The 26,323-nt window shown below is 35.8% G+C and overlaps 1 protein-coding gene across 8 annotated transcripts in view; it reads right to left on the bottom strand.

Moving 5' to 3' along the window:
* TUSC3 (tumor suppressor candidate 3) overlaps positions 1 to 26,323 on the bottom strand; it is a 248,098-nt gene that overhangs the window by 102,851 nt on the left and 118,924 nt on the right. For all 8 annotated transcript variants that reach the window (XR_010409712.1, XR_010409714.1, XR_010409713.1 and 5 more), the window contains exons 3-4: positions 6,142 to 6,259; positions 706 to 846 (exon numbers count right to left, since the gene is read on the bottom strand). Coding sequence is in view for 5 of the 8 variants with exons in the window: in XM_045879741.3 (XP_045735697.1) it covers positions 706 to 846; positions 6,142 to 6,259 (259 nt within the window). In the remaining 3 variants the exon portion in view is untranslated. The remainder of the gene's footprint in view (positions 1 to 705; positions 847 to 6,141; positions 6,260 to 26,323) is intronic.

The following is a 26,323-nucleotide window of genomic DNA, read 5'->3' as shown; positions in this document are numbered from 1 at the left end:
TATTATATCATTTGTATTTGTCCAAAAGCTAAATAAAAATTACACATCTTTTTTATTGTTATGTTAATCACCATACATTACATCCTTAGTTTTTGATGTAGTGTTCCATGATTCATTGTTTGCGTATAACACCCAGTGCTCCATGCAGTACGTGCCCTCCTTAATACCCACCACCAGGCTAACCCATTCCCCCCTCCCCTTCCCCTCTAGAACCCTCCATTTGTTTCTCAGAGTCCATAGTCTCTCATGGTTCGTCTCCCCCTCTGATTTCCCCCCCTTCATTTTTCCCTTCCAACTATCTTCCTTTTTTTTTTAACACATAATGTATTATTTGTTTCAGAGGTACAGGTCTGTGATTCAACAGTCTTACACAATTCACAGTGCTCACCATAGCACATACCCTAGAATTTCTTTACTAATACCTTTGAACAATATTCCATATATATTTTAGCCTCTGAAATTACTTTGTGCCCAACTCGTGTACTTTTTAATGGTTCTTAAAATATCAGTGTACCATTATTCTAAAAACCATTTAAATTCACCTAACTCAGTCAAAATTCAGCTTACGGCTATCACACGGTTTTCTCTAAGCAAGGAAAAATGTTCTACAGAGTTAATTTTAAGAATCCTGTGGCCTTACTACAGTGTTAATAACAAACCAAACTAATTAGTCTATTATTAAAACTGTGAGGAATAAAAACATACATGAACATCCGTTCTGTCAGCAATCCACTTTGCGAGTTGTTCAGCTGCAAATCCAATTCTTTGAAGGTCAAAAGTATCAGCTCTTTTGGGTCTGCCTTTTGGAGGAAAATGCATGAACGTAGGAGCAGAATTCATGTTGAGCTGTAAAACATAAGATAAAAAATACTAAATACAGTATCCCACCAATCTTTATATTTCCATTAATCTAATATTTTATGGTTTTTCCTGCATGAATTTTAAAAAGATAGCATACATTATGAAAATCCAAGTGGCTTTCCAGAGCTTAATTATTGTGCTTATTCATTGTAATATGCTATTGACTGAAAAAGAACTTGTGAATTTGGATAGGTTCTCAGAACCTTCACATATAACATTACAATTTCACTTAAGCAGTTATTAAAGAAAAAGTACTGGCACTTGTTGAAAAAAATGCATAAAAGCATTAATGTCAAATTATTAAATTCTCTATTAAAAATTTGAAGACTTTTTAAAAATGATGATTATATCAGAAACCAACATTTTTGTTCTAAATAACCTGAATTTACCAGACTACAGGAGAAATCCACAATGATAATCTTTTTCTGTTCAATTTCTCTATTAATTCAAGTGTCTTAAAATGATTATATGTCACAGTTATTTTCTATAGGCAATTCCATTTGAAAAGTGCATTGAATAGAAGACTACTTTTAATATAAATGGTGCTTATTAAGAATATAATACCTAAAATAAATGTTAGGTTAATTTGCATTGAGTAGCAAACTACAAAAATTATATAAATTCTCACTGCTCAGGAATATGAAAAATGTCTCAAATAAAGGCCAATAGGTTTTTGGCCTTGACTTGCAAAATAGTTCAGCATTTCCCGATACTGAGAATGAAAAGCAAAATCAAAGCAAAAACTGTCATTGCAGCTGACATCAAAGTAGAGATGCAGCAGTGCCAACAGTGGGCTTGCGTGTTATGGGCATTAGTAAGGCTGGTTAAAGAGAACAAAACACACAGCCACTAGTTGCTTTCTTCTCGGTGCTTTTTCCCATGCTAGACTTTGTTCGTGTGTGTTTCCATGGTGGATGCATGAGAGATAATTAGCGCCAACACGTAAATAACATACTACAAGTAAAAACTCTCTGCGTTGGAACAATCAAAAAATTCCTACTAAGGTTTAAGATCTAAAAATCTTAGAGTTTAAAAAAAATCATACAATTCAAAGCTTTCATCGTCATTAAAATGTACAAATTCCCCAAGGCTACACAAAGCAGGGTACAACACAGATCTTATTGCTAGTCCAGACCTGCTTCTAACACACCACAATCATTAACTGGTTGGTCTGTCATCATTCACTTAGCCTCAACCATTACATGGGAATCATATATAATTGAAGTTACTTTCCCAACAAGTCCCAAGTAAGTCAGGAATTACCAAGTTTTAGCATTCATATTACTATTATCTTCAGAAAGCACAATGTTTTAAAATGGCAGTTTAGAAAGAGCACTTCAACAAAATGTGGTTCAATAGTGAGAAAAGAAACCTAGCATTAAAAATCTTTTAGTTCTCAATAATGCAAAATATGTACTTCCCTGTTTTTGTACATTATAATTCCACATAAAAGCCACTAACTGCTACTTTTATGCATTTTAAAATAACTCTTATTGCTAAGCCAGGGGCTAGGTTTTAGAAAAGACAAAGCAGTTCTATATTCAGAATTCTGCTGAATCAAAATTAACCTGAGGAAATTTTTCAACTAAAAACAATCTTGATGTCAACTTTCATATCTATGTCAAACTTTAAAAAAAAAAAACAAATTATGGCTAAAGCATACAAAAGAATTCAATGATTCTATCCAACAATATATCTATATGGTTATATCCTGGCAGCCTGTATAGTCAGTACTCAGCATACAGTTTGAGTTAGTTGCTCACATTTTAAAGATAGGAAAATTTCATATAAAAATTCATATTTGGGTTTCTCCTTGAAAAAAACAGCTCTAGCTACATGTGGCCTGCATCTGCTAAACACAGCTAGAACAAGCTGTATCCCTCTGAGGTCAAGTTAGTCTGCTCCAGTTTGCTGTAGTCCTCATCCACACCACACTGTTTCCTCAACAACGAGATCAACAGTCAGCTCCATACTGTTTTGCTGATTTTATTTCTTACAGTAGTTAGGAGAAAAATGAAATAGTATTTCCACTAAAGATTTATTTTATATAAAAAGACCCAGAAAGACTTTGTTTTATTAAAATAGGAGAGAACATATGTAATTATGCAAGTAAAGAACTAATGTGTTTAATATATTAAGAATGTACATAAATAAAGATACCATAATGCAACTAAACTAATCCAATCTGCTTTCTTCATTTAGTTTACAAACCTGGCCAGGATAGGTATTCGGGCTTGAAGCCTCTGCTCTAGCAGTCAGATTGGACCTGGACAACTATTTCCTAATATGGCAGAGAGGATTCAAGTGTATAATGAATAGCACTTCACCTGATGATCTCTAAGGTCAATTCTCCTGAGAGTCCATGGAGGCCTATAAATTACATGAAATAATATTTGGTTCTTATAGTACTATAATTTCCCTTTGTAAGGTTATGTGAAATTACAGATGGTCCCTGACTTAAGATGGTTCAACTTGTAATTTTTTAACCTTACAATGGTGCCAAAGTGACACACATTCAGTAGAAACTGTACTTCACAGTTTGAATTTGGATCTTTTTGTGGGGTAGTGATACGCAATACAGTACTCTCTCATGATGCTGACCGAGCGCAGCGAGCCACAGCTCTCGGTCAACCATGCGATCATGAGGGTGAACAACTGATACACTGAACCATTCTGTTTTTCACTTTCACTACCATAGTCAATGAATCACAATGATATTCAATACTTTAATATGAAACAGGCTTTGCGTTAGATGATTCTGTCCAACTGTAGACTAATTTAAGTGTTCTGAGGACACTGAAGGTAGGGTAGGCTAAACTGATATCCAATAGTTACGTGTATTAAATGCATTTTTGACTTACAATATTTTTGACTTACAATGGCTTTATCAGGACATAACCCCAATGTAAGTCAAGGAAGATCTGTACATACACACACACACACACACACGTGTGTGTGTTATTATTATGATATTATTACTATCAGCTCCCTGATCTGTAAGCTCTTTATGGGGAAGAGCTATGTATGTGTTTCTCACCAATCCATTGCTCCTACAGAGTAGACAGTCAATAAGATTTGCTAAATAGGTGAACAGAAAGAAACATCCCAAAAGGCAAAATAAATTTATAGGGGAATAAGTAAGTGAGGAATACTAACAGGAAAGACCAAGAATAAAGGGTACTGAAGGCAAAAAAGGAAATTTCTTATTCAGCTAGAAACTGGCATTCAAATAATCAATCGGGAAGCAAATAAGAAAAAATACTTACTAATGGCCCATTTATAATTAGTGAGCTAGATTCTTTACAGAACTAAATGCTTTTCCATGACTTCATAAAGTATAATGCCAAAGAATGTCACATGTGAGAAAAATAAAATAGACCAAACTAATCAATGCCATGTACTACAATAAATTTTACATTTGAAAGGCACTGATCACGTAGTGACAAATACAAAAAATATTAGTAGCTGCAAGGTAACAGCATGACTAAGAACTAGAGCTCTGGGAACAGACTAGCGAGCTCAAACTCTAGCCCTATATTACACTAACTTTGTAAACTTAGAAAAGCAACCTCTCCATACTTTAATTTACTTATATGTAAAATAAAGATCACATTATTTTCTTCATTGGATCATTGTGAAACTAAATAAAAGAATATACATTAAGCACTTCGAAGAGTACTTGGACCATGAGCACTTAATGTTAGCAATGATGATGACACAGCCATGACAAAACTGATGACAACTAGCATCCTTATGCTGCAATTCATTATCTTGCTCTACAGAGAAGACTGTGTAAATGAGAATGTGTTAGTCTGCTCAGGTTACTGTAACAGAATACCATGGACTGGGTGGCTTAAAAAACAGAAATTTGTTCTCACTGATATGAGGAATTCTTTATCTCAGGAAACAAACTGAGGGTTGCTGGAGTGGTGGGGGGTGGGAGGGATGGGGTGGCTGGGTGATAGACATTGGAGAGGGTATGTGCTATGGTGAGCGCTGTGAATTGTGTAAGACTGATGAATTACAGACATGTACCTCTGAAACAAATGATACATTATATGTTAAAAAAAAAAAAAAAAAGAAGATAGTAGGAAGGGAAAAATGAAGGGGGGGGAAATTGGAGAGGGAGACGAACCATGAGAGACTATGGACTCTGAGAAACAAACTGAGGGTTTTAAGAGGGGAGAGGGTGGGGAGATGGGTATTAAGGAGGGCACGTACTGCATGGAACACTGGGTGTTATACGCAAACAATGAATCATGGAACACTACATCAAAAACTAATGATGTAATGTATGGTGATTAACATAACATAATAAAAAAAAATAGAAATTTGTTGTCTCACAGTTCTGGAAGCTGGAAGTCCAAGATCAAGATACCAGTAGAACTGGTCTCTGATGAGACCTGGTTTGCTGATTTGCAGACGGTCGTCTTCTTGCAGTGTCCTTACGTGGCCTTTTCTCTGTGCACATACTCTCCCGGTTTCTGCTGCTTCTTATAAGGACACCACTCTATTGGATTAGGGTCCCATTCTACAATCTCATTTAACCTTAATTATCTCCTTATAGGCCCTTGCTCCAAATACAGTTACTTCTAGGTTATGGCTTCAACATATGAGTTTGGGAGGCACACAATTCAGTCCATAGAGAGAATACTTTTAAATAAATATTTATTACTTTACATGTAAAATTCTATCTGTTACATTGGAAAAAGTGAGGGTTAAGTAAAAATTACATTGAATTTATATAAAATTTCATAAATTTGTATAAAATATCACCTAAACCCAATACAGTTAAATGTCAAAATAAGGATAATGCATGTAAATTACCACTACACCCTTGAAAAAATGTATTTCCTCAGGGCACCTGGGTGGCTCAGTCATTAAGCGTCTGCCTTCGGCTCAGGTCATGATCCCAGGGTCCTGGGATCGAGCCCCGCATCAGGCTCCCTGCTCAGCGGGAAGCCTGCTTCTCCCTCTCCCACTCCCCCTGCTTGTGTTCCTGCTCTCGCTATCTCTCTCTCTGTCAAATAAATAAATAAAATCTTTAAAAAATTTATGTTTCCTCTATAATGGAAAAGTTAAAATGTGTTTAGCATACTAATAGCAAAAACTGTGCAATGATAAAGATAACATTGGCTAAAATTATTTTAATCACATCACAGAATTTATTATAGCTACTTATTGTCTTTATTAACTTATTCAATGAATTGTATTTTTATTTGACCAACAAAACCGTATCCACCATAATCAACTCTATTAAGTACATTAGCAAAATAATACCTGTTGAAAAACATCTGTCCCCTCATCATAGTCCACCATACTGAAGAAGAGTTTGTTGCAAAAGGCAGATGAGTAGCGCCAGGAGTTAGCCAGTATTTGATATTCTTCATTAGCTTGCCTGATAAGGAGAATGGGGCAGAGTAAAAACATATCAGTACTCAGGCATTAACAAAGCTGTTAATAAAACAGGTTTCTAACACCAGGGTTGGCTAATTTCTGCACAGACTGCAAGCACTGATTTTATATTTTTACATGACTGTAACAAAATAGGAAAAATATTCCATCACATGTGAAAATTATTTAAGATTCATATTTTGTTGTTCATACAGCTGTACAGCACCTCAGCCACACGGATTCATTTGCGTTGCTATGACTGCTATTGCACTATATACGGGCAGAGCTGAACAGCTGTAACGGAAAGCGTGTGGGCCATACAGTGTGTGGCATGGCACTTTAAATAATCGGCAATTCTTGGGCGCCTGGGTGGCTCAGTTGGTTAAGCGACTGCCTTCGGCTCAGGTCATGATCCCGGAGTCCCTGGATCGAGTCCCGCATCGGGCTCCCTGCTCGGCAGGGAGTCTGCTTCTCCCTCTGACCCTCCCCCCTCTCATGTGCTCTCTCTCTCATTCTCTCTCTCACAAATAAATAAATAAAATCTTTAAAAATAATAATAATAATCGGCAATTCTTATTCTAGGGTTTGTGGCATCCCCCCCCTTCAGATGATTTTTAGTAAAGGACATAAAGCAATTTTTAAAATATGGGCAATTCAGTTTAACAGAGAACAAAAATCATAGGCATTTTTTTACATTGTAAACGCAGTTATACTGCATCTTTATATATTCCATTTATCTAAAAGTGCATTTACATTCAAAATTACTAATTAGTAAAAGTAAGTAAAAATTCCCCTGGTAGTTAAACCAAATGCCACAAATAAGCCCTCTTCTATGAACATTACCCACTCCTATTTTGAATTAATTTCTACTGGACATTTTGTTGATTTTCCAAATAATAAAGCTTTATTTAAGTGTAGGGTTGGAGTAGAAACAGAGACATGGCATTGCTAGAAGGATATAAGTACAGTCATAGAAACAAGAAGCAACAAGTGATCATTAAAACATGTTTTTATAAAGTGTGTTACCTCCACATAATTGAGAAAGGAGTCTATCTCCTCCCTCTCCCAAAATGGAAGAGATAAAAATGTATAATCTCATAATAACACAAAGACTTGGAGCAGTCAGCAGCAGATAAGAGATTTCAAGAAATACCTCGAAAACAGAAAGCTAGTGGAAAAGTTTTGATGGAGGAAGGTACAATCACAAAAGGAGATTGCACTGCAGGAAAGAGTTAGGAAAAATGCTGGATTAAGAAGCAGCGGAGTCTGGAGATAAGAAATGGAACTCAGAGATCATAATTAAATTTCTTTATATGGGATAGAAGACCCAAACTCCTGCCCCACTCCCAACCAGTTCCTATGTGAGTCTTTCTATACCTAAGTGACTGGACTATTAAAAAAAAAAAAAAATCACCTTATGTGACCGAGAAAAACCCAACATGATTAAAAAAAAAAAAAAAAATCCCAAACAAAACAGACTCCAGAAGAAACATAATTCAAAGAAGTACAAAAACATTAAAAAGAAACTTTAATATACTCAGAAAAAGTCAGAGGAATTTGTCAAGAACTGTGCAGGGTATGAGATTTTATCTTCTATACAAGCTAACAAGCTACCCTGTTACTGTTTCATGGAGGCTGGCAGAAAAGATGAGACTGCTGGGTCAGAGACAGCGGACTTTATTACTTCATGTTCATTCACATCAGTTCCCCCTGCCCCCAAGTCTCACGGGTGACACAAAGGATCCTTCGTGAATGCCAGCACACACAGTTAACTGTGTTAAAGGAGAACACCGAGGTTGAGGCACTTACTGTTTTTATAATAAGTGAGAAGAAGCCTGTGCTTTGTTCCGTGGGAGACATTATTTCATTCCTTAAGGCTTCTCACTGCACACACACCCCTGAGAAACTGCCCAGGTAAAGAGCAATCGGGCCTCTGCCTTCTTGGCATAACCAGTCAGAACATGCAGAGATGCTCAGGGCCCATGACAGCCTGCTTCTTCCAATAGTATTCACACACACACACACCCCAATATCATAGAAAAAAGGAACAAAGAAAGTAAAAGAGAGCACTTAAAATTTAAAATATGATTGTTCAAGTTAAATACCAGTATTAGAAGATAGTGTTAAATAAAAATCACAGAATAAAAAAGACACAGGTGGACTATACTGGAAAAAAAGAGGGAGAAAGGGACCTAGAGATATAATCCCAAAATTCCAACTTTCAGAGGAGACCCAGAAATACAAGAGAGAGAGAAGGGAGGAAATATTTCTGGAGACAGAATTAAAGGAGACTAAGTCTTCAAATTAAAATTATTTCCCAGGTTCTAAGTAAGAAAAACTAGAAAAGACCAACACCAGACATACTGTGATATTCCAGATTACAGACAAAAAGGTCAGAGAAAAAAATATGTCACAATGACAAATGATGAGATTGGGATTGGACTAATAATTATCAACACTAGATATTGGCAGATAATTGAACAATTCCTTCAGAGTTTTGAGAGCATGTTATTTTCAATGTAGAATTCTGTATCAAGCCAAACAATTAAGTTTGAAATAAACATATTCTCAGAAATTTAAGGAATGTGAAATTACCTTAGGATATAACTGAAAGAAAGGTAATATGAATGAAAAAATGAGAAAACTTGAGAGTATGATAGAAACGCTGTAAGAAAGGGAAAAGAGCAACTAGGTAGGCAGGGTAGAAGATGTTTAAGAAAACTGTGATCCACCTAAGAAGCTATAAAGTACAAATTAGAACAGAAATTTAATTGGACTTTAAGATAAAAAGATTCTAAGCAATCATTAGAATCAGTAGACGTTGGAAGATATTAAGACCACAGTATGTAAGGCATATTTGGTCCAGGAAAAACTACAAGAAAATATATAAGATGCAAATTAAAATGTATCATATTTTTAATCGGAAATGAGAAAGTTTCATTATTTTGAACAGTATGGAATGTAAATGCTATCAACCCTTGACGATGTAAAAGTACAATTAACAGGATTTGGTAGGTAAAATGGAAAGGGGAGAGGTGAGAAGAAGGGTTGTGCTTACTAATCTTCATGTGACCAATTAGGGAATCAAGAGAGGTCATCTATAGTTAATGGACAAGAAATAGAAGGATGCTATTTACTGTTACAATAATAGAAGAACTAGCAGCTACAAAAATAAGGAGAGGTGAATTAAATCCTTATCTACCGTAGCAAGAAACATCAAGATCAAGTCTGCTTTATGAAATACTGTTATAAAAATAATATTTAGAAATATCAAGAAAAAAAATCACTAGAGGAAGAAAATAAAAAGGAATAATAGTGATTGCCTATGGCCAAGTATACACATAGATGAGTATAGAGGCTAGGGAGTATAGTTGTTCATTTTAGGCTTTTTTAATTAACAAGGAGCACATAATATTGCTGTGATTAAAATATATATATATTTAAAAGGGTTAAATACAAACAGGGCTATAATCTGAGGTCACTTAGCATAAAGACCTTAACGGCATCATCTTATTGGACCATAGTACAAAAACAGATCATTGTAAGGATCAGCCTAAGATTGCACTGTGCTCAGTAGGCAGAACATGTTCAATGAAAATGATCACAATCTTTTAAAGCTTTGGTGGTTGAATAAGATTTAATTTACTATAATTCACTGAAAAACTATTTATTGAGCACTTAATAGCTAAGTGAGCTAATCTCTTAAGGTCTCTGCTCTCATGAAGTTGATATTTTAGTGGACAGACATATAATAAACAACCAAATAAGTAATTAAAATCCACAATACACACTGAGAAAATAATAGAGAGAATGGTATTACAGAAAATAATGGAGGATCTTTGTAGATGGAATGTCAAGAAAGGTTTCTCAGATAAAATGACTCTAAAGCTCAAATCCCAAGGATGAGAAAAACACAACACTGAAAGAAGCTAGAGAATAAACATTTCAGGTAGCAGGAAAAGCAAGCAGAAAGGCCTAAGGAGGGAAAGAACTTAAGATGCTGGTAAAATGAAGCTGTGACATAAATGAGAACATGCTCTCTGTTTATTAGAGGAATACACAGAGAATACAGAGCTTATGCCCTCCCTCATCTATTTAAAACAGTGCCTCACTGCTACAATAAAAACAGTAAAAACCAGCGTAAGTCCTAAAATCTGATTTGATTTTTGTCATATGGAATATAATATTACTGGTAAGTATTCATCACTGATTTTTAAAGAAGCACTTCACACAGTGAACTGGCACCAATTAAGTAGGTCTGAACATTTCTGCATGCTAATAAACCTCAAGAGAACAATGCTACCTTTAGAAAAAATCATTAAAAAGATTAACATCACAATTAAAAAAACCAGTATATTTCTCCACAAAAGAACATTTTAACTTCGAAAAACTGAAACTAAGGGAAATAGCATATCAGCAAAAACTGGCATTCTTGTGACAATGATATTCTAAGAAATGAAAATGCTTCATTCTGAAAAATATGCAAGAAGAAAACAATCAAATTTTAGTATTCAACATCTATGCATAGTATGTTAGAGAACAATGTAGCATAGGAATAATGTTGAATTTCTTTCCCTCATAATGCTGTAACCTAGCCCAGACCTACTAGAATCTATTAAATACATATTCATGCATTCATTCACTCCACAAATATACATTAGTGTTGCCAAAAATTAAAAAGGAGCAAGGGCTCTGATCTTAAGGAGAATACAGTCCAGTGAGAAAGAGAGGCCCCATACAAGTATATACAACATTTCAGATAATCATACGTACTCTGAAGAAAAACAAGAAAATGTGACAAAGAGCACTGAGGAGTCAAAGAGGATGGTGGTCTTGGGAAGAAAAAAAAGAAATATTTTAAATCTATTTACCATCACAAATATATGCTATTTGCCAAAGGAATAGTAGGCATGACTTGAAAGGTTATAATGACTAAATCATCAATCTAACATCTAACATCATCTAAAGCATCATCTAACATAATTCATAATGTCAATTTCATATGCAAATATGGAACCCAGATTTTAATGATGTTTTTTCAGCATTTTAATATGTGCTACAATAATAAAGTAGAACTCACAATTTCCACCTTTAAGAAAAATGAATAGAAACGCACTAATGCATAAGTAAGATACCTACACAGTTGACCCCTGAACATGGGACTGAACTGCAAAGGTCCACTTATATGAAAATTTTTGATACAATACTGTAAATGTATTTTCTCATCCTTATAATTTTAATAACATTTTCTTTTCTCTAGCTTTATTATCAGACTACAGTATATAATACATATTATATATAAAATATTTGCTAATCAATTATTTATGTTATATGTAAAGCTTCCTGTCAACAGTAGGCTATTAGTAAGTTTTGGGGGAGTCAAAAGTTATGCACAGGGGCACCTGGGTGGCTCAGTCGTTAAGCATCTGCCTTCGGCTCAGATCATGATCCCAGGGTCCTGGGACCAAGCCCCGCATCAGGCTCCCTGCTCAGTGGGAAGCCTGCTTCTCTCTCTCCCACTCCCCCTGCTTGCATTCCCTCGCAGTGTCTTTCTCTGTCAAATAAATAAATAAAATCTTTAAAAAAAAAAAAGTTATGCACAGATTTTCGAATGTATACAGGGATCAGTGCCCCAACCCCTGTGTTGTTCAAAGATCAACTGTATATTTAAAAAAAAGAATGCAGATTCTAAGTGCGATATATATAGCATATAGAAAAGAATGAGATCATAGTGGACTGGAGTAGTTGGACAAAGCGTGAATGTGAAAATATTCAGAAAACAATGGAAGGACTAAAATTATAATAAGAAAGGACTGAAAGAGAATATTAAGGTAGCAGAAGCAGTATAAACAAAGACTACCCAGTCTGAAATGTGTATTATGTATTTCAAATAATAGAATATAAGCTTCATGTTAGAAAATAAGGCAAGAGACTGGAAGCTCTCTTCCAGTAGAAATATAAATAGGACCTTGACTTTATTCTACAAACAGTGAACAACTATAAATGTTCTGAAAAAAGTGGATTGTACAAAATACTAATTTAAAAAGTGGTATCTGGCAACAGTGTGTACTGTATATTGGAGGTGGAGAAAATAAATGTTTGAGAAACACTAAGAATGTTACTATACTAGTCTAGTTGGGAAAATATATGAGGTTATTAAACTAGTATATAAATGAAGTTACGACCTATTTCTCACATATTTTCCTTTGGAATCTAGAGCACAAAGCAACCAAAAACTCTTCTAGACAGGTTGCTTCTACTTAAGAATATATCTAGCTAGGGGGTGTGTGGGTGGCTCAGTTAGTCAAGCCTCTGCCTTAGGCTCAGGTCATGATCCCAGGATCCTGGGATCGAGCTCCAGCGGTGAGTCTGCTTCTCCCTCTCCCTCTGGCCCTCCCCCCTACTCTCTCTCTCGCTCTCTCAAATGAATAAATAAAAAATCTAAAAAAAAAAAAAAGAATATTTCTAGCTGGAATAGAGAATTCCAGTGGAGCCAAGCAAATTACACTTTCTTAACACAAATATAATACTTAGAGAAAATATAATACTGACAACGTAAATGGGGGCCTTTTTTTCTGTTGGGTGCAATTCAGTAGCAATAGCATCAGTGAACAGATCTGTTTGTCATTAAATAATTCAATGAGACTGGGAAATACGTATTTCAAAGTTAATGATACCTATTCAAAGTAAAAAGGACTCCTGAGAAGGAATGTGCCCTGATAATGGAAACCCAGTTCTCTAAACCTAACTAACTCCATTATCCCTTACCCCCCATATTCCAACTTCTCAATGCTTAATAGGTAAATAGAGGAATCCTAACTAATGACAAAGAAAGTCACTGGATTCTTGCATATATCTATGTCGGCTTAGACTAACAAGCAAGTAAGACATCACCAGTATTTATTAGCACAATTCAGACCTCACTGGCCACCTGAACATTGAAAGTTGAAAACCACAAATTCTATAAGCACTTAACCATTACCTAAAAAAATATTTTTTGTTTCAGTAGTTCAGAGGACTATTAGAGGCCTACTTTTATAAGGTTAAAGGACATTGTAAATTGTTCTAATATATTTTTATGCAGCCTGAAGAGGGCAGTCAAGTTGCATCAAAGCATCCAGAAGGGCTTAGGCAATAACTTCAGGGCATGCTTCTGTTAAATCTGTTATATTAAATCTTCTAAATTTTTTTATTATGGGAACAAGAAAAAACATCACCTAATCCAAACGCTGTAACTTTTTAATATCATAACCCTTTTTAAAAGGTTATGTAAAACTAAAAGGGATTATTGACTCATCTGTAGCTGTAGATATTTAATATATTTCCCATGAGGAATGTAATTTTTATCTTTAATGTCCTTGAAGGGATTTTTTTAAAAGAAATATGGTTTTTCTTTTTAATATTAATCAAACTTCCTATAAGGTAACAGATTCTTATCAAAATCTCAATGTATGTCTTTTGGAGTCATATATTTATGATGACTTATATATGTATATAAATACACATTATGAAGTTATTCCAAAGTATTTCTTCATAAAACCCCTAATTAATCAATTTTTATAGATAACGATATGTAAAGAGAGATCTGATGTGAGTAGAATGCCTATTACTTACGGTTCTGGTACCCTGAAAACAAACTGGTAAACAGCACAACATATAAACATTTTAACAGTGATTTTCATCTGGTTATGCTATACATTCCCAGGACCTTTAATAAATATATTGAAATATATTCAATAAACCCCATGCCTCTGAAGAGTTGAAGTATCAACAGTTCAATACTATATTGTAATTGACTACTTGGTAAGAAAAATTAAAGAGGTTGTGTCAATCATGTTCCATGTTTCTATGCATCTATTTTTTCCCTTTATCAGACCTAAGTAGATTACCTTTCCTTGGAAAACAACTGTTAACATGAAATATGTGATTCAAACATGTATCTCAAATCAGAATTGTGTATGAACATAAGAGATACTGAATTTTATGTATGTGTGTGTATATATACACACACACACACACACACACAGTTACCACTCAGTTATAAGTCAGTAGAATTTTTGTTTTCTTTAAAAAAATGGTAACAATAACATATAAATTCTTAGAGGTTGTGTTTGAAGAAGACTGACACACAATGCAGTAAAGAAACAGATTCATCCATTGTTCACTTAACAAGTTTATACACACACACTATAGATATAAAAACTGTAGTATATACTGATCAGTATTTGTGAAACAATAAAGAATTAACAGATGGATGAATAAATGGATGAAGTAATACAGGGTGTGGAAGGTGTAAAAGTGAGCAGAAAGACAGAGGCCCTTGCCATATGGTATGTCCATCTATTAGGGAAATGTATATAATGTTAAATAATGAATACAGAACAACAAATGAACAAGTTCAAAACAATGTAAATCTTGTTTATAATAACTTGCTCAGGAATTATATTATCCAAAAATATTTGAATAAAGAATACATTTATCACAAAACCTAACAAGTTGAAAATAGGAAAGCATTAACTCGTAACATGAATCCTACAGGATGCCTGAACATGTGGTAAAGAGCCTAATATACGCAGACTTTAGAGAACTTCGCTGCAATGAATCAAAAAGGCAGACACAAGATTAAAAAAACTGTGTTCCATGAGATGGAGATTAGGTGTTTTCTACTTAACTAAAAGCATCACCATCATCAGTAACATTTGAGGTTTACAGTGTGCAAGTGTGCTTTTAGGTATTTACACTTCTCTCATTTAGTCTCCACAAAGCCTTTTAACACAGGTACTAGCTTTATCTCTGTTTCATTTGAGGAAATTGAAGAACAGAATTTAATCAACTTGGCTCTGTTCTATGGCCAGTAATTATTAGAGCCAGCAGAATTTGAACTCAGGTAATAAGAGACAGGTTATAACTACACCTATAGCTATATATAAAAAGAAAGATACAAACTCAATTCTCAAGAGTATTATTGTTTCCCAACCACTTGCATCAAAAATCATTTGGGATTTTTTTCTCAGACTTTATTTTTTTCTTTTGAGCAGTTTTAGGTTTATGACAAAATCGGAGGAACAGAGATTTCCCAAATATTCCTTGCCCCGACACATGCAGACTCCCCCATTATCAACATCACTGACCAGCATGGTACATTTTTTTTTTTTTTTTACCATGAATGAACATATATTGACACATCATATCACCCAAATTCCATACTTTACCTTGGGGTTCACTCTTAGTATTGTACATTCAATGGGCTTGAATAAAAGTATAAATATACACCTATCATTATAATATCTTCAAGAGTACTTTCACTCAAATCCTCTGTACTCTGCCTATTCATCTCTCACCACTCACTCCTGGCAACCACTGATCTTTATTGTCTCCATACTTCTGCCTTTTCCAGAATGTCATATAATTGGGATTACACAGTATGTAGCCTTCTCAAATTGGCTTCTTTCACTTAGTAATATGCATTTAGGGTTCTTCCATGTCTTTTCATGGCTTTATAGCTGAATTCTTTTTAGTGCTGAATAAAATTCCATTGCTTGGATGTACCAGTTTATCCGTTTACTTACTGAAAAACATCTTGGTTGCTTCCAAGTTTTTGACATTATGAGTAAAGCTGCTATTAACATCTGTGTGCACATTTTCATGTGGACATTGTTTTCAACTTCTTTGGATAAATACCAACATGAGTGACTGCTATCATATGACAAGAGTATGTTTAGTTCTGTACAAAAACGTTCTTCCAAAGTAGCTATACAATTTTTCTTTCCCACCAGCAATGTATGAGAGTTCCTGTTACTTCACATCCTTGTCAGCATTTGGTGTTCTCAGTTTTTTGAATTCTGGCATTCTAACAGGTGTGTAGTGGGATCTCATTGTGATCATAATTGTCATTTCCCTGATGACATACAATGTGGAGCATCTTTTCATATTCTGATCTGCCATCTATATACCTTCTTTGGTGAGGTGTCTTGTTAGGGTCTTTGGCCCATTTGCGTGTGTGTGTGTATGTTTATTCTTTTAAGAGTACTTTTTGTATTTCAGATAATATGAGTCCTTTATGAGTCTTCCGTAAATATTTTTCTCCCAGTCTGTGGCCTACTAATTCTCTTGATATTGTCCTTTCACAGAGCAGATTTTTTTCATTTTAATGAAGTCCAGTTTATCATTTATTATGTCTTTCATCAATCATGTCTTTGGTGTTCTAAGAAGGCATCACCATGCCCAAGGTCATCCAGGTTTTCTCCTATACTATCTTCTAATTTTATAGTTTTGCATTTAACATTTAGGTCTGTACCTTTTGAGTTAATTTTTGTGACAGTTATAATGGTCTGTACCTAGATTCATTTTTTGCATGTGGATGTCTAACTATTCGAGATTATTGTTGCTTAACTGTGTTGCTTTTGACCCTTTGTCAATGATCAGCTATTTATGGAGGTGCAGTTCTAGGTTCTCTATTCTGTTCCACTGATGTATTCATCTACGCTTTCATCAATACCACAATGTCTTGATTACTGTAGCTTTAGAGTAAGTCTTAAAATCAGGTAATGTCAGTTCCCAACTCTGTTCTTCTCCATCAACATGGTGTTGGCTATTCTGGGTATTTTGCCTCTCCATATAAACTTTAGAATCAGTTTATCAACATCCACAAAATGACTTGCTGGAATTTTTTTATTGGGACTGCATTTAATCTATAGATCAAATTGGGAAGAACTGGCAATATTGAATCTTCCTATCCATGAACATAAAATATCTCTCCACTTATTTATTCTTTGATTTCATTATTTTTGTAATTTTTCTCATATACATCTTTTATGTATTTTGTTAGAGTTATACCTTAGTATTTATTTCATTTTGGCGGGTGCTAATGTAGATAGTATTGAGTTTTTAATTACAAATTTCATGTGTTGTTGTTGGTATACAGGAAAGCAATTGGCTTTTGCATATTTGCCTTGTATCAGGCAAACTTGCAATAATTAATCATTAGTTCCAAATTTTTTTTTGATTCTTTCGTGTTCTCTACATAGATAATCATGTTGTCTGTAAACAAAGAAAGTTTTATGTCTTCCTTCCAAATCTGTACATATTTTATTTCCTTTCCTAAGTTTTTATCTGACCTTTATTTATTCCTTCTTTGATGTTCTTCCTTTCTTTATATAGACCCAAAAGTTTTTGACCTATATATTTTCCTTCTCTCTAAAGAACTTCTTTTAAAACATTTCTTACAAGGCAGGTCAACTGGCAACAAATCTCAATTTTTGTTTGTCTGACAAAGTATTTATCCATCATTTGTGAAACAATTTTATAGGGTGCAAGTGCTAGGCTGGCTTTTTTTTCTACTCTCTCTCAACATTCAAATATTTCATTCTACTGTCTTCTTGTTCACATGGTTTCTGAGAAGTCAAATGTAATTCTTGTTCATGTTCCTCTATAGGTTTTTTTCCCCAACAACTCTGGTTTCTTTCAGGAATTTTTGTTTGTTTTTCAATTTCTGTAGTTTGAAGATGATATGCCAAGGTATCGTTTATTTGGCATTTATCCTGCTTGGTGTTCCCTGAGCTTTCTCAATCTGTACTTTGAGATCTGGTGTTAATTTGGAGAAATCTCAGTCATTATTGTTGCAAATTTTTCTTATGTTCCTTTCCTTCTTCTTCTGATTATTCCCATTATAAAGTAGTATTGAAATTTTTGTAGTTGTCCCACAGTCCATGGATATTCTGGATTTTTTTTCCAAACTTTGTTCTCTCCGCCTTTTAGTTTACAAAGATTCTACTGATATATCCTCCAGCTCAGAGATTCTTCCCTCAGCCATATTCAGTCTACTACTAAGTCCATAAAACACAGTCTTCACTTCTGTTAGTGTCTTTTAGTTCTAGCATTTCTTTTTTATTCTCTTAGGGTTTCCATCTCTTTGCTTACATTGCCCATCTATTCTTGCATGCTACCTTATTCATTATAGTTCTTAGCATATTACTTAGAGTTGTTTTAAATTCTTGCTCTGATAATTCCAACATCTCTACCATTTCTGGTTCTGATGCTTCTTTGTCTCTTCAAATTGTTTTTTGCCTTTTGATGTGTCTTGTAAATTTTATTTGATAGCCAGATATGATGTGCCGGGGAAAAAAACACTGCTACAAACAGGCCTTTAATAATGTAGTGATGAGATGTGACAATAGGGGAAGTGTTCCAAAGGCTTATGATTAGGTCTCAATCTTTTGGTGAGCCTATGCCTCTGCACTGTGAACTTCATAATTGCTTTTCAGGTGGTTTTTTTTTTTTTTTCCTTTATTCTCCCTTCGACGGGACAGCATGGCTACAGTGGGATGGAGTTTGTATTTCCATCCATTCACAAGAAACACTGGAGTTAACTGCAGTTGGGTATTCTCCTTCCCCAGGTCGGTTATTCTCTGAAATACTCCAGCAGGTTAGAGTCTGGTCAACAAACTTCCCCTAAGAACAGGCTTTAATAAGAACACAGTACTACGGGACATTTTTTTTTTTTAACTTTATTTTATTATGTTATGTTAGTCACCATACAATACATCAATGTTTTTGATATAGTGATCTGTGATTCATTGTTTTCATGTAACACCCAGTGCTCCATGCAGTACGTGCCCTCCTTAATACCCATCTCCCCAGCCTCTCCCCTCTTAAAACCCTCAGTTTGTTTCTCAGAGTCCATAGTCTCTCATGGTTCATCTCTCTCTCTGATTCCCCCCCCCTCATTTTTCCCTTCTTTCTCCTAATGTCCTCCATGCTATTCCTTATGTTCCACAAATAAGTGAAACCATATGATAACTGACTTTCTCTATGTGACTTATTTCACTTAGCATAATCTCCTCCAGTCCCATCCATGTTGATGTAAAAGTTGGGTATTCTTCCTTTCTAATGGCTGAATAATATTCCATTGTATATATGGACCACATCTTCTTTATCCATTCATCTACTGAAGGGCATCTCAGCTCTTTCCACAGTCTGGCTATTGCGGACATTGCTGCTATGAACATTGGGGTGCATATGGCCTTTCTTTTCACTACATACAGATGTATGAAGTGAATAATAAAAAGAAGGATAAATACTTTGGGGTAAATACCCAGTAGTACAATTGCCGGGTCATAGGGTAGTTCTATTTTTAATTTTTTGAGGCACCTCCACACTGTTTTCCAAAGTGTCTGTACCAACTTGCATTCCCATGAACAGTGTAAGAGGTTTCCCCTTTCTCCACAACTTCTCCAACATTTGTTCTTTCTTGCCTTGTCAATATTTGCCATTCTAACTGGTGTAAGGTGGTATCTCAGTGTGGTTTTGATTTGAATTTCCCTGAAGGCTAATGATGATGAACATTTTTTCATGTGTCTGTTAGCCATTTGTATGTCATCTTTGGAGAAGTGTCTGTTCATGTCTTCTGCCCATTTTTTGACTTATTTGTTTTTTGGGTCTTGAGTTTGAGAAGTTCTTTATAGATCTTGGATACCAGTCCTTTATCTGTAGTGTCATTTGCAAACCCATATTGTGGGTTGACTCTTTGTTTTGTTGACGGTTTCCTTTGCTGTGCAGAAGCTTTTTATCTTGATGAAGTCACAAAAGTTCATTTTTGCTTTTGTTTCACCAGCCTTTGGAGATGTATCTTGAAAGAAGTTGCTGTAGCCAGTGTCAAAGAGGTTACCGCCTATGTTCTCCTGTATGATTTTGATGGATTCCTGTCTTTCATCCATTTTGAGTTTATCTTTGTATATGCTGTTAGAGAATGGTCGAGGTCCATTCTTCTGCATGTGGCTGTCCAATTTTCCTAGGACCATTTCTTGAAAAGACTGTTTTTTTTCCATTTCATATTTTTTTCCTGCTTTGTCGAAGATTATTGACCACAGAGTTGAGGGTCCATATATGGGCTCTCTATTCTGTTCCATTGGTCTATATGTATGATTTTGTGCCAGTACCATGCTGTCTTGGTGGTCACTGCTTTGTAATATAGCTTGAAATCAGGCAATGTGATGCCCTCAGCTTTTTCTTTTTCAAAAATTCCTTGGCGATTTGGGGTCTTTTCTGATTCTATACAAATTTTAGGATTGTTTGTTCCAGCACTTTGAAAAATGTCATTGGAATTTTGATTGGGATGGCATTGAAGGTATAGATTGCTCTGGGAAGCATAGACATTTTAACAATGTTTATTCTTCTGATCCATGAGCATGGAATGTCTTTCCATCTTCTTGTGTCTTCAATTTCTTTCATGAGTGTTTTGTAGTTCCTAGAGTATAGATCCTTTACCTCTTTGGTTAGGTTTATTCCGAGGTATCTTATGGTTTTTGGTACTATTGTAAATGGAATCGTTTCTCTAATTTCTCTTTCTACACTTGCATTATTAATGTATAAGAAAGCAACTGATTTCTTTGCATTGATATTGTAACCTGTCACACATTACTGAATTGTTGTATGAGTTCTAATAATTTGTGGGTGGAGTCTTTTGGATTTTCAATATAAAGTATCATGTCATCTGCGAAGAGAGAGACTTTGACTTCTTTGTTAATTTGAATACCTTTTATTTATTTTTGTTATACGATTGCTATTGCTAGGACTTCGAGTACTATGTTGAACAATAGTGGTCAAAGTGGGCATCCTTGTCGTGTTACTGATCTTAAGGGAAAGGCTCTCAGCTTTTCCCCATTGAGGATGATATTCACTGTGGGTTTTCCATAGATGGGATTTTATGAGCTTGAAGAATGTTCCCTCTGTCGCTGTACTGTGAAGAGTTTTATTCAGGAAAGGATGCTATATTTTCTCAAATGCTTTTTCTGCATCAATTAAGAGGACCATATGGTTCTTCTCTCTCCTCTTATTAATGTGTTCTATCACATTGATTGATTTGCGAATGTTGAACCACCCTTGCATCCCGGGGATAAATCCCACTTGGTCGTGATGGATGATCCTTTTAATGTATTGTTGGATCCTATTAGCTAGGATTTTGTTGGGGATTTTGGAATCCATATTCTTCAGGGATATCGGTCTGAAATTCTCCTTTTTGATGGGGTCTTTGCCTGGTTTGGGGATTAAGGTAATGCTGCCCTCATAGAATGAGTCTGGAAGTTTTCCTTCTGTTTCTATTTTTTGAAACAGCTTCAGTAGAATAGGTATTATTTCTTCTTTGAATGTTTGGTAGAATTCCCCAGGGAATCCATCAGGCCCTGGACTCTTGTTTTTTGGGAGGTTTTTGATCACTGCTTCAATCTCGTTACTGGTTATTGGCCTATTCAGGTTGTCAATTTCTTCCTGTGTCAGTCTTGGCCGTTTATAGGTTTCCAGGAAGGCATCGATTTCTTCTAGGTTGCTCAGTTTATTGGCATATAGTTGTTGATAAAACTTTCTAATAACTGTTTCTATTTCCTTGGTATGAGTTGTGATCTCTCCCCTTTCATTCATAATTTTATTAATTTGGGTCCTTTCTCTTTTCCTTTGGATAAGTCTGGCCAGTGGTTTATTGATCTTATTAATTCTTTCAAAGAACCAGCTTCTAGTTTTGTTGATCTGACCGTGTTTCTGGTTTCTAATTCATTGATCTCTGCTCTAATCTTATTTCTCTTCTAATGCGTGGCTTAGTCTTCGTTTGTTGCTTTTTCTCTAGTTCTTTAAGGTGTAGAGTTAGTTGGTGAATTCGGGATTTTTCTATTTTTTTGATTGAGGCTTGGATGGCTATGTATTTCCCCCTTAGGACCACCTTTGCAGTATCACATGGGTTTTGGACCTATGTGTTTTTGTTCTCATTGGTTTCCACGAATTGTTTAAGTTCTTCTTTAATTTCCTGGTTGACCCAAACATTCTAGAGCAGAGTGGTCTTTAGCTTCCAAGTGTTTGAATTTCTGCCAAATTTTTTCTTGTGATTGAGTTCCAGTTTTAGAGCATTGTGGTCTGAGAATATGCAGGGAATAATCTCAATCTTTTGGTATCGGTTGAGACCTGATTTGTGACCCAGTATATGGTCTATTCTGGAGAAAGTTCCATGTGCGCTCGAGAAGAATGAGTATTCTGTTGTTTTAGGGTGGAATGTTCTGTATATATCTATGAGGTCCATCTGGTCCAGTGTGTCATTCAAAGCTGGTTTTTTGTTCATTTCCTGCTTAGATGATCTGTCCATTGCTGAGAGTGGAGTATTGAGGTCTCCTACAATTAACGTATTGTTATCAATATGACTGTTTATTTCGGTTAACAGTTGGCTTATGTAGATGGCTGCTCCCATGTTGGGGGCATAGATATTTACAACTGTTAGATCTTCTTGTTGGATAGACCCTTTAAGAATGATATAGTGTCTTTCTGTGTCTCTTTTTACAGACTTTAGTTTAAAATCTAATTTGTCTGATATAAGAATTGCTACCCAGCTTTCTTTTGCGGTCCACTGGCATGGAAGATGGATCTCCATCCCTTCGCTTTCAGTCTGGATCTATTTTTAGGTTCAAAATGAGTCTCTTGTAGACAGCATATGGATGGGTCCTGTCTTTTTATCCAATCTGCAACCCTGTGCCGTTTTATGGGAGCATTCAGGCCATACATGTTGAGAGTGATTATTGAAAGATATGAATTATCATCATGTTGCCTGTGAAGACCTTGTTTTTATAGACTGTCCCTGTAAATTTCTTTTCTGTATCACACTTGGGGTCTTTCTCCTTTTATAGAACCCCCCTTAATATTTCTTGCAGGGCCAAGTTAGTGGTCACATATTCTTTCAGTTTCTGCCGGTCTTGGAAGCTCTGCATCTCTCCATCCATTCTAAATGAGAGCCTTGCTGGATAAAGTATTCTTGGCTACACGTTCTTCTCGTTTAGTACCCTGAATGGGTCTTGCCAGGACTTTCTGGCTCGCCAGGTTTCTGTGGATAAGTCTTGACATTATTCTGATGTTCCTCCCTCTGGACGTAAGGAATCTCTTCCCCCTAACTGCCCTTAAAATGGTTTTCCTCTCTGCCTCTAGGACATGAATGTTTGTTTCATCCACCAAATTAGGTAAGTTCAACTATTCAAAATCTTTGGGATGCAGCAAAGGCAGTCCTAAGAGGAAAGTATATAGCAATACAAGCCTTTCTCAAGAAGCACGAAAGGTCTCAAGTACACAACCTAACCCTACACCTAAAGGAGCTGGAGACAGAACAGCAAATAAAGCCTAAACCCAGCAGGAGAAGAGAAATAATAAAGATCAGAGCAGAAATCAATGAAATAGAAACCAAAAGAACAGTAGAACAGATTAACGAAACTAGGAGCTGGTTCTTTGAAAGAATTAACAAAACTGATAAACCCCTGGTCAGACTTATCAAAAAGAAAAGAGAAATGACCGAAGTCAATAAAATCATGAATGAAAGAGGAGAGATCACAACCAACACCAAGGAAATACAAACAATTATAAGAACATATTATGAGCAACTGTATGCCAGCAAATTAGATAACCTTGAAGAAATGGATGCATTCCTAGAGACGTATCAACTATCAAAACTGCACCAGGAAGAAATAGAAAACCTGAACAGACCTATAAACACTAAGGAAATGGAAGCAGTCATCAAAAATCTCCCAACAAACAAAACCCCAGGGCCAGATGGCTTCCCAGGGGAATTCTAACAAACATTTAAAGAAGAATTAATACCTATTCTTCTGAAACAGAAACGGAAGGAAAACTTCCAAACTCATTTTCTGAGGCCACCATTACCTTGAGACCCAAACCAGACAAAGACCCCATCAAAAAGAATTACAGACCAATATCCTTGATGAACACAGATGCAAAAATTCTCACCAAAATACTAGCCAAGAGAATCCAACAGTACATTAAAAGAATTATTCACCTCGACCAAGTGGGATTTATCCCTGGGCTGCAAGGTTGGTTCGACATCCGCAAATCAATCAATGTGATACAATACATTAACAAAAGAAAGAACAAGAATCATATGATCCTCTCAATAGATGCAGAAAAAGCATTTGACAAAGTACAGCATCCTTTCTTGATCAAAACTCTTCAGAGTATAGGGATAGAGGGTACATACCTCAATATCATAAAAGCCATCTATGAAAAACCTACAGTGAATATCATTCTCAATGGGGAAAAACTGAGAGCTTTCCCCCTAAGGTGAGGACCACGGCAGGGATGTCCACTATCACCACTGCTATTCAACATAGTATTGGAAGTCCTAGCCACAGCAATCAGACAACAAAAAGAAATAAAAGGCATCCAAATTGGCAAAGAAGAAGTCAAACTCTCACTCTTTGCAGATGATATGATACTTTATGCGGACAACCCAAAAGACTCCACCCCAAAACTGCTAAAACTCATACAGGAATTCAGTAAAGTGGCAGGATATAAAATCAAGGCACAGAAATCAGTGGCATTCTTATACACCAACAACAAGACAGAAGAAAGAGAAATTAAGGAGTTGATCCCATTTACAAATGCACCCAAAACCATAAGATACCTAGGAATAAATCTAACCAAAGAGGCAAAGGATCTGTACTCAGAAAACAATAAAATCCTCATGAAAGAAATTGAGGAAGACACAAAGAAATGGAAAAATGTTCCATGCTCATGGATTGGAAGAACAAATATTGTGAAGATGTCAATACTACCTAGAATAATCTACACATTCAATGCAATCTCCATCAAAATACCATCCACTTTTTTCAAAGAAATGGAACAAATAATCCTAAAATTTGTATGGAATCAGGAAAGACCCCGCATAGCCAGAGGAATGTTGAAAAAGAAGGCAAAGCTGGCGGCATCACAATTCCGGACTTCCAGCTCTATTACAAAGCTGTCATCATCAAGACAGTATGGTACTGGCACAAAAACAGACACATGGATCAATGGAACAGAATAGAGAGCCCAGAAATGGACCCTCAACTCTATGGTCAACTAATCTTTGACAAAGCAGGAAAGAATGTCCAATGGAAAAAAGACAGTCTCTTCAACAAATGGTGTTGGGAAAATTGGACAGCTACATGCAGAAGAATGAAACTGAAACATTTCCTTACACGACACAGAAAAACAGACTCAAAATGGTTGAAAGACCTCAGTGTGAGATAGGAGTCCATCAAAATCCTAAAGGAGAACACAGGCAGCAACCTCTTCGACCTCAGCTGCAGAAACTTCTTCCTAGAAACATCGCCAAAGCCAACGGAAACAAGGGAAAAATAAACTTTTGGGACTTCATCAAGATAAAATATTTTGCACAGCAAAGGAAACAGTCAACAGAACCAAAAGACAACTGGCAGAATGGGAGAAGATATTTGCAAATGACATATCAGATAAAGGGCTAGTATCCAAAATCTATAAAGAACTTCTTAAACGCAACACCGAAAGAACAAATGATCCAATCAAGAAATGGGCAGAAGACATGAACAGACATTTTTCCAAAGAAGACATCCAAATGGCCAACAGACACATGAAAAAGTGCTCAATATTGCTCGGCATCAGGGAAATCCAAATCAAAACCTCAATGAGATACCACCTCACACCAGTCAGAATGGCTAAAACTAACAAGTCAGGAAACGACAGATGTTGGCGAGGATGTGGAGAAAGGGGAATCCTCTTACACTGTTGGTGGGAATGCAAGCTGGTGCAACCACTCTGGAAAACAGTATGGAGGTTCCTCAAAAAGTTGAAAATAGAGCTACCATACGATCCAGCAATTGCGCTACTGGGTATTTACCCCAAAGATACAAATGTAGGGATCCGAAGGGGTATGTGCACCCCAATGTTTATAGCAGCAATGTCCACAATAGCCAAACTGTGGAAAGAGCCAAGATGTCCATCAACAGAGGAATGGATAAAGAAGAGGTGGTATATATATACAATGGGATATTATGTAGTCATCAAAAGGAATGAGATCTTGCCATTTGCAACGACGTGGATGGAACTGGAGGGTGTTATGCTGAGCAAAATAAGTTAATCAGAGAAAGACATGTATCACATGACCTCATTGATATTAGGAATTATTTTTTTTTTCTTTAAGATTTTATTTATTTATTTGACAGAGAGAGGAAGAGAGCAGAAGCTTGGGGAATGGTAGCAGGGTTAGGGAGAAGCAGGCCCACCGAGCAGGGAG

This window comes from Mirounga angustirostris, unplaced genomic scaffold (assembly GCF_029215605.1).
Source record: "Mirounga angustirostris isolate CCGP_5_RB_7025 unplaced genomic scaffold, mMirAng1.0.hap1 SCAF_2, whole genome shotgun sequence".
NCBI classification, from domain to species: Eukaryota; Metazoa; Chordata; class Mammalia; order Carnivora; family Phocidae; genus Mirounga; species Mirounga angustirostris.
The sequence above is the reverse complement of the archived record's forward strand: the minus strand, read 5'-3'. Positions and strand labels throughout refer to the sequence as shown.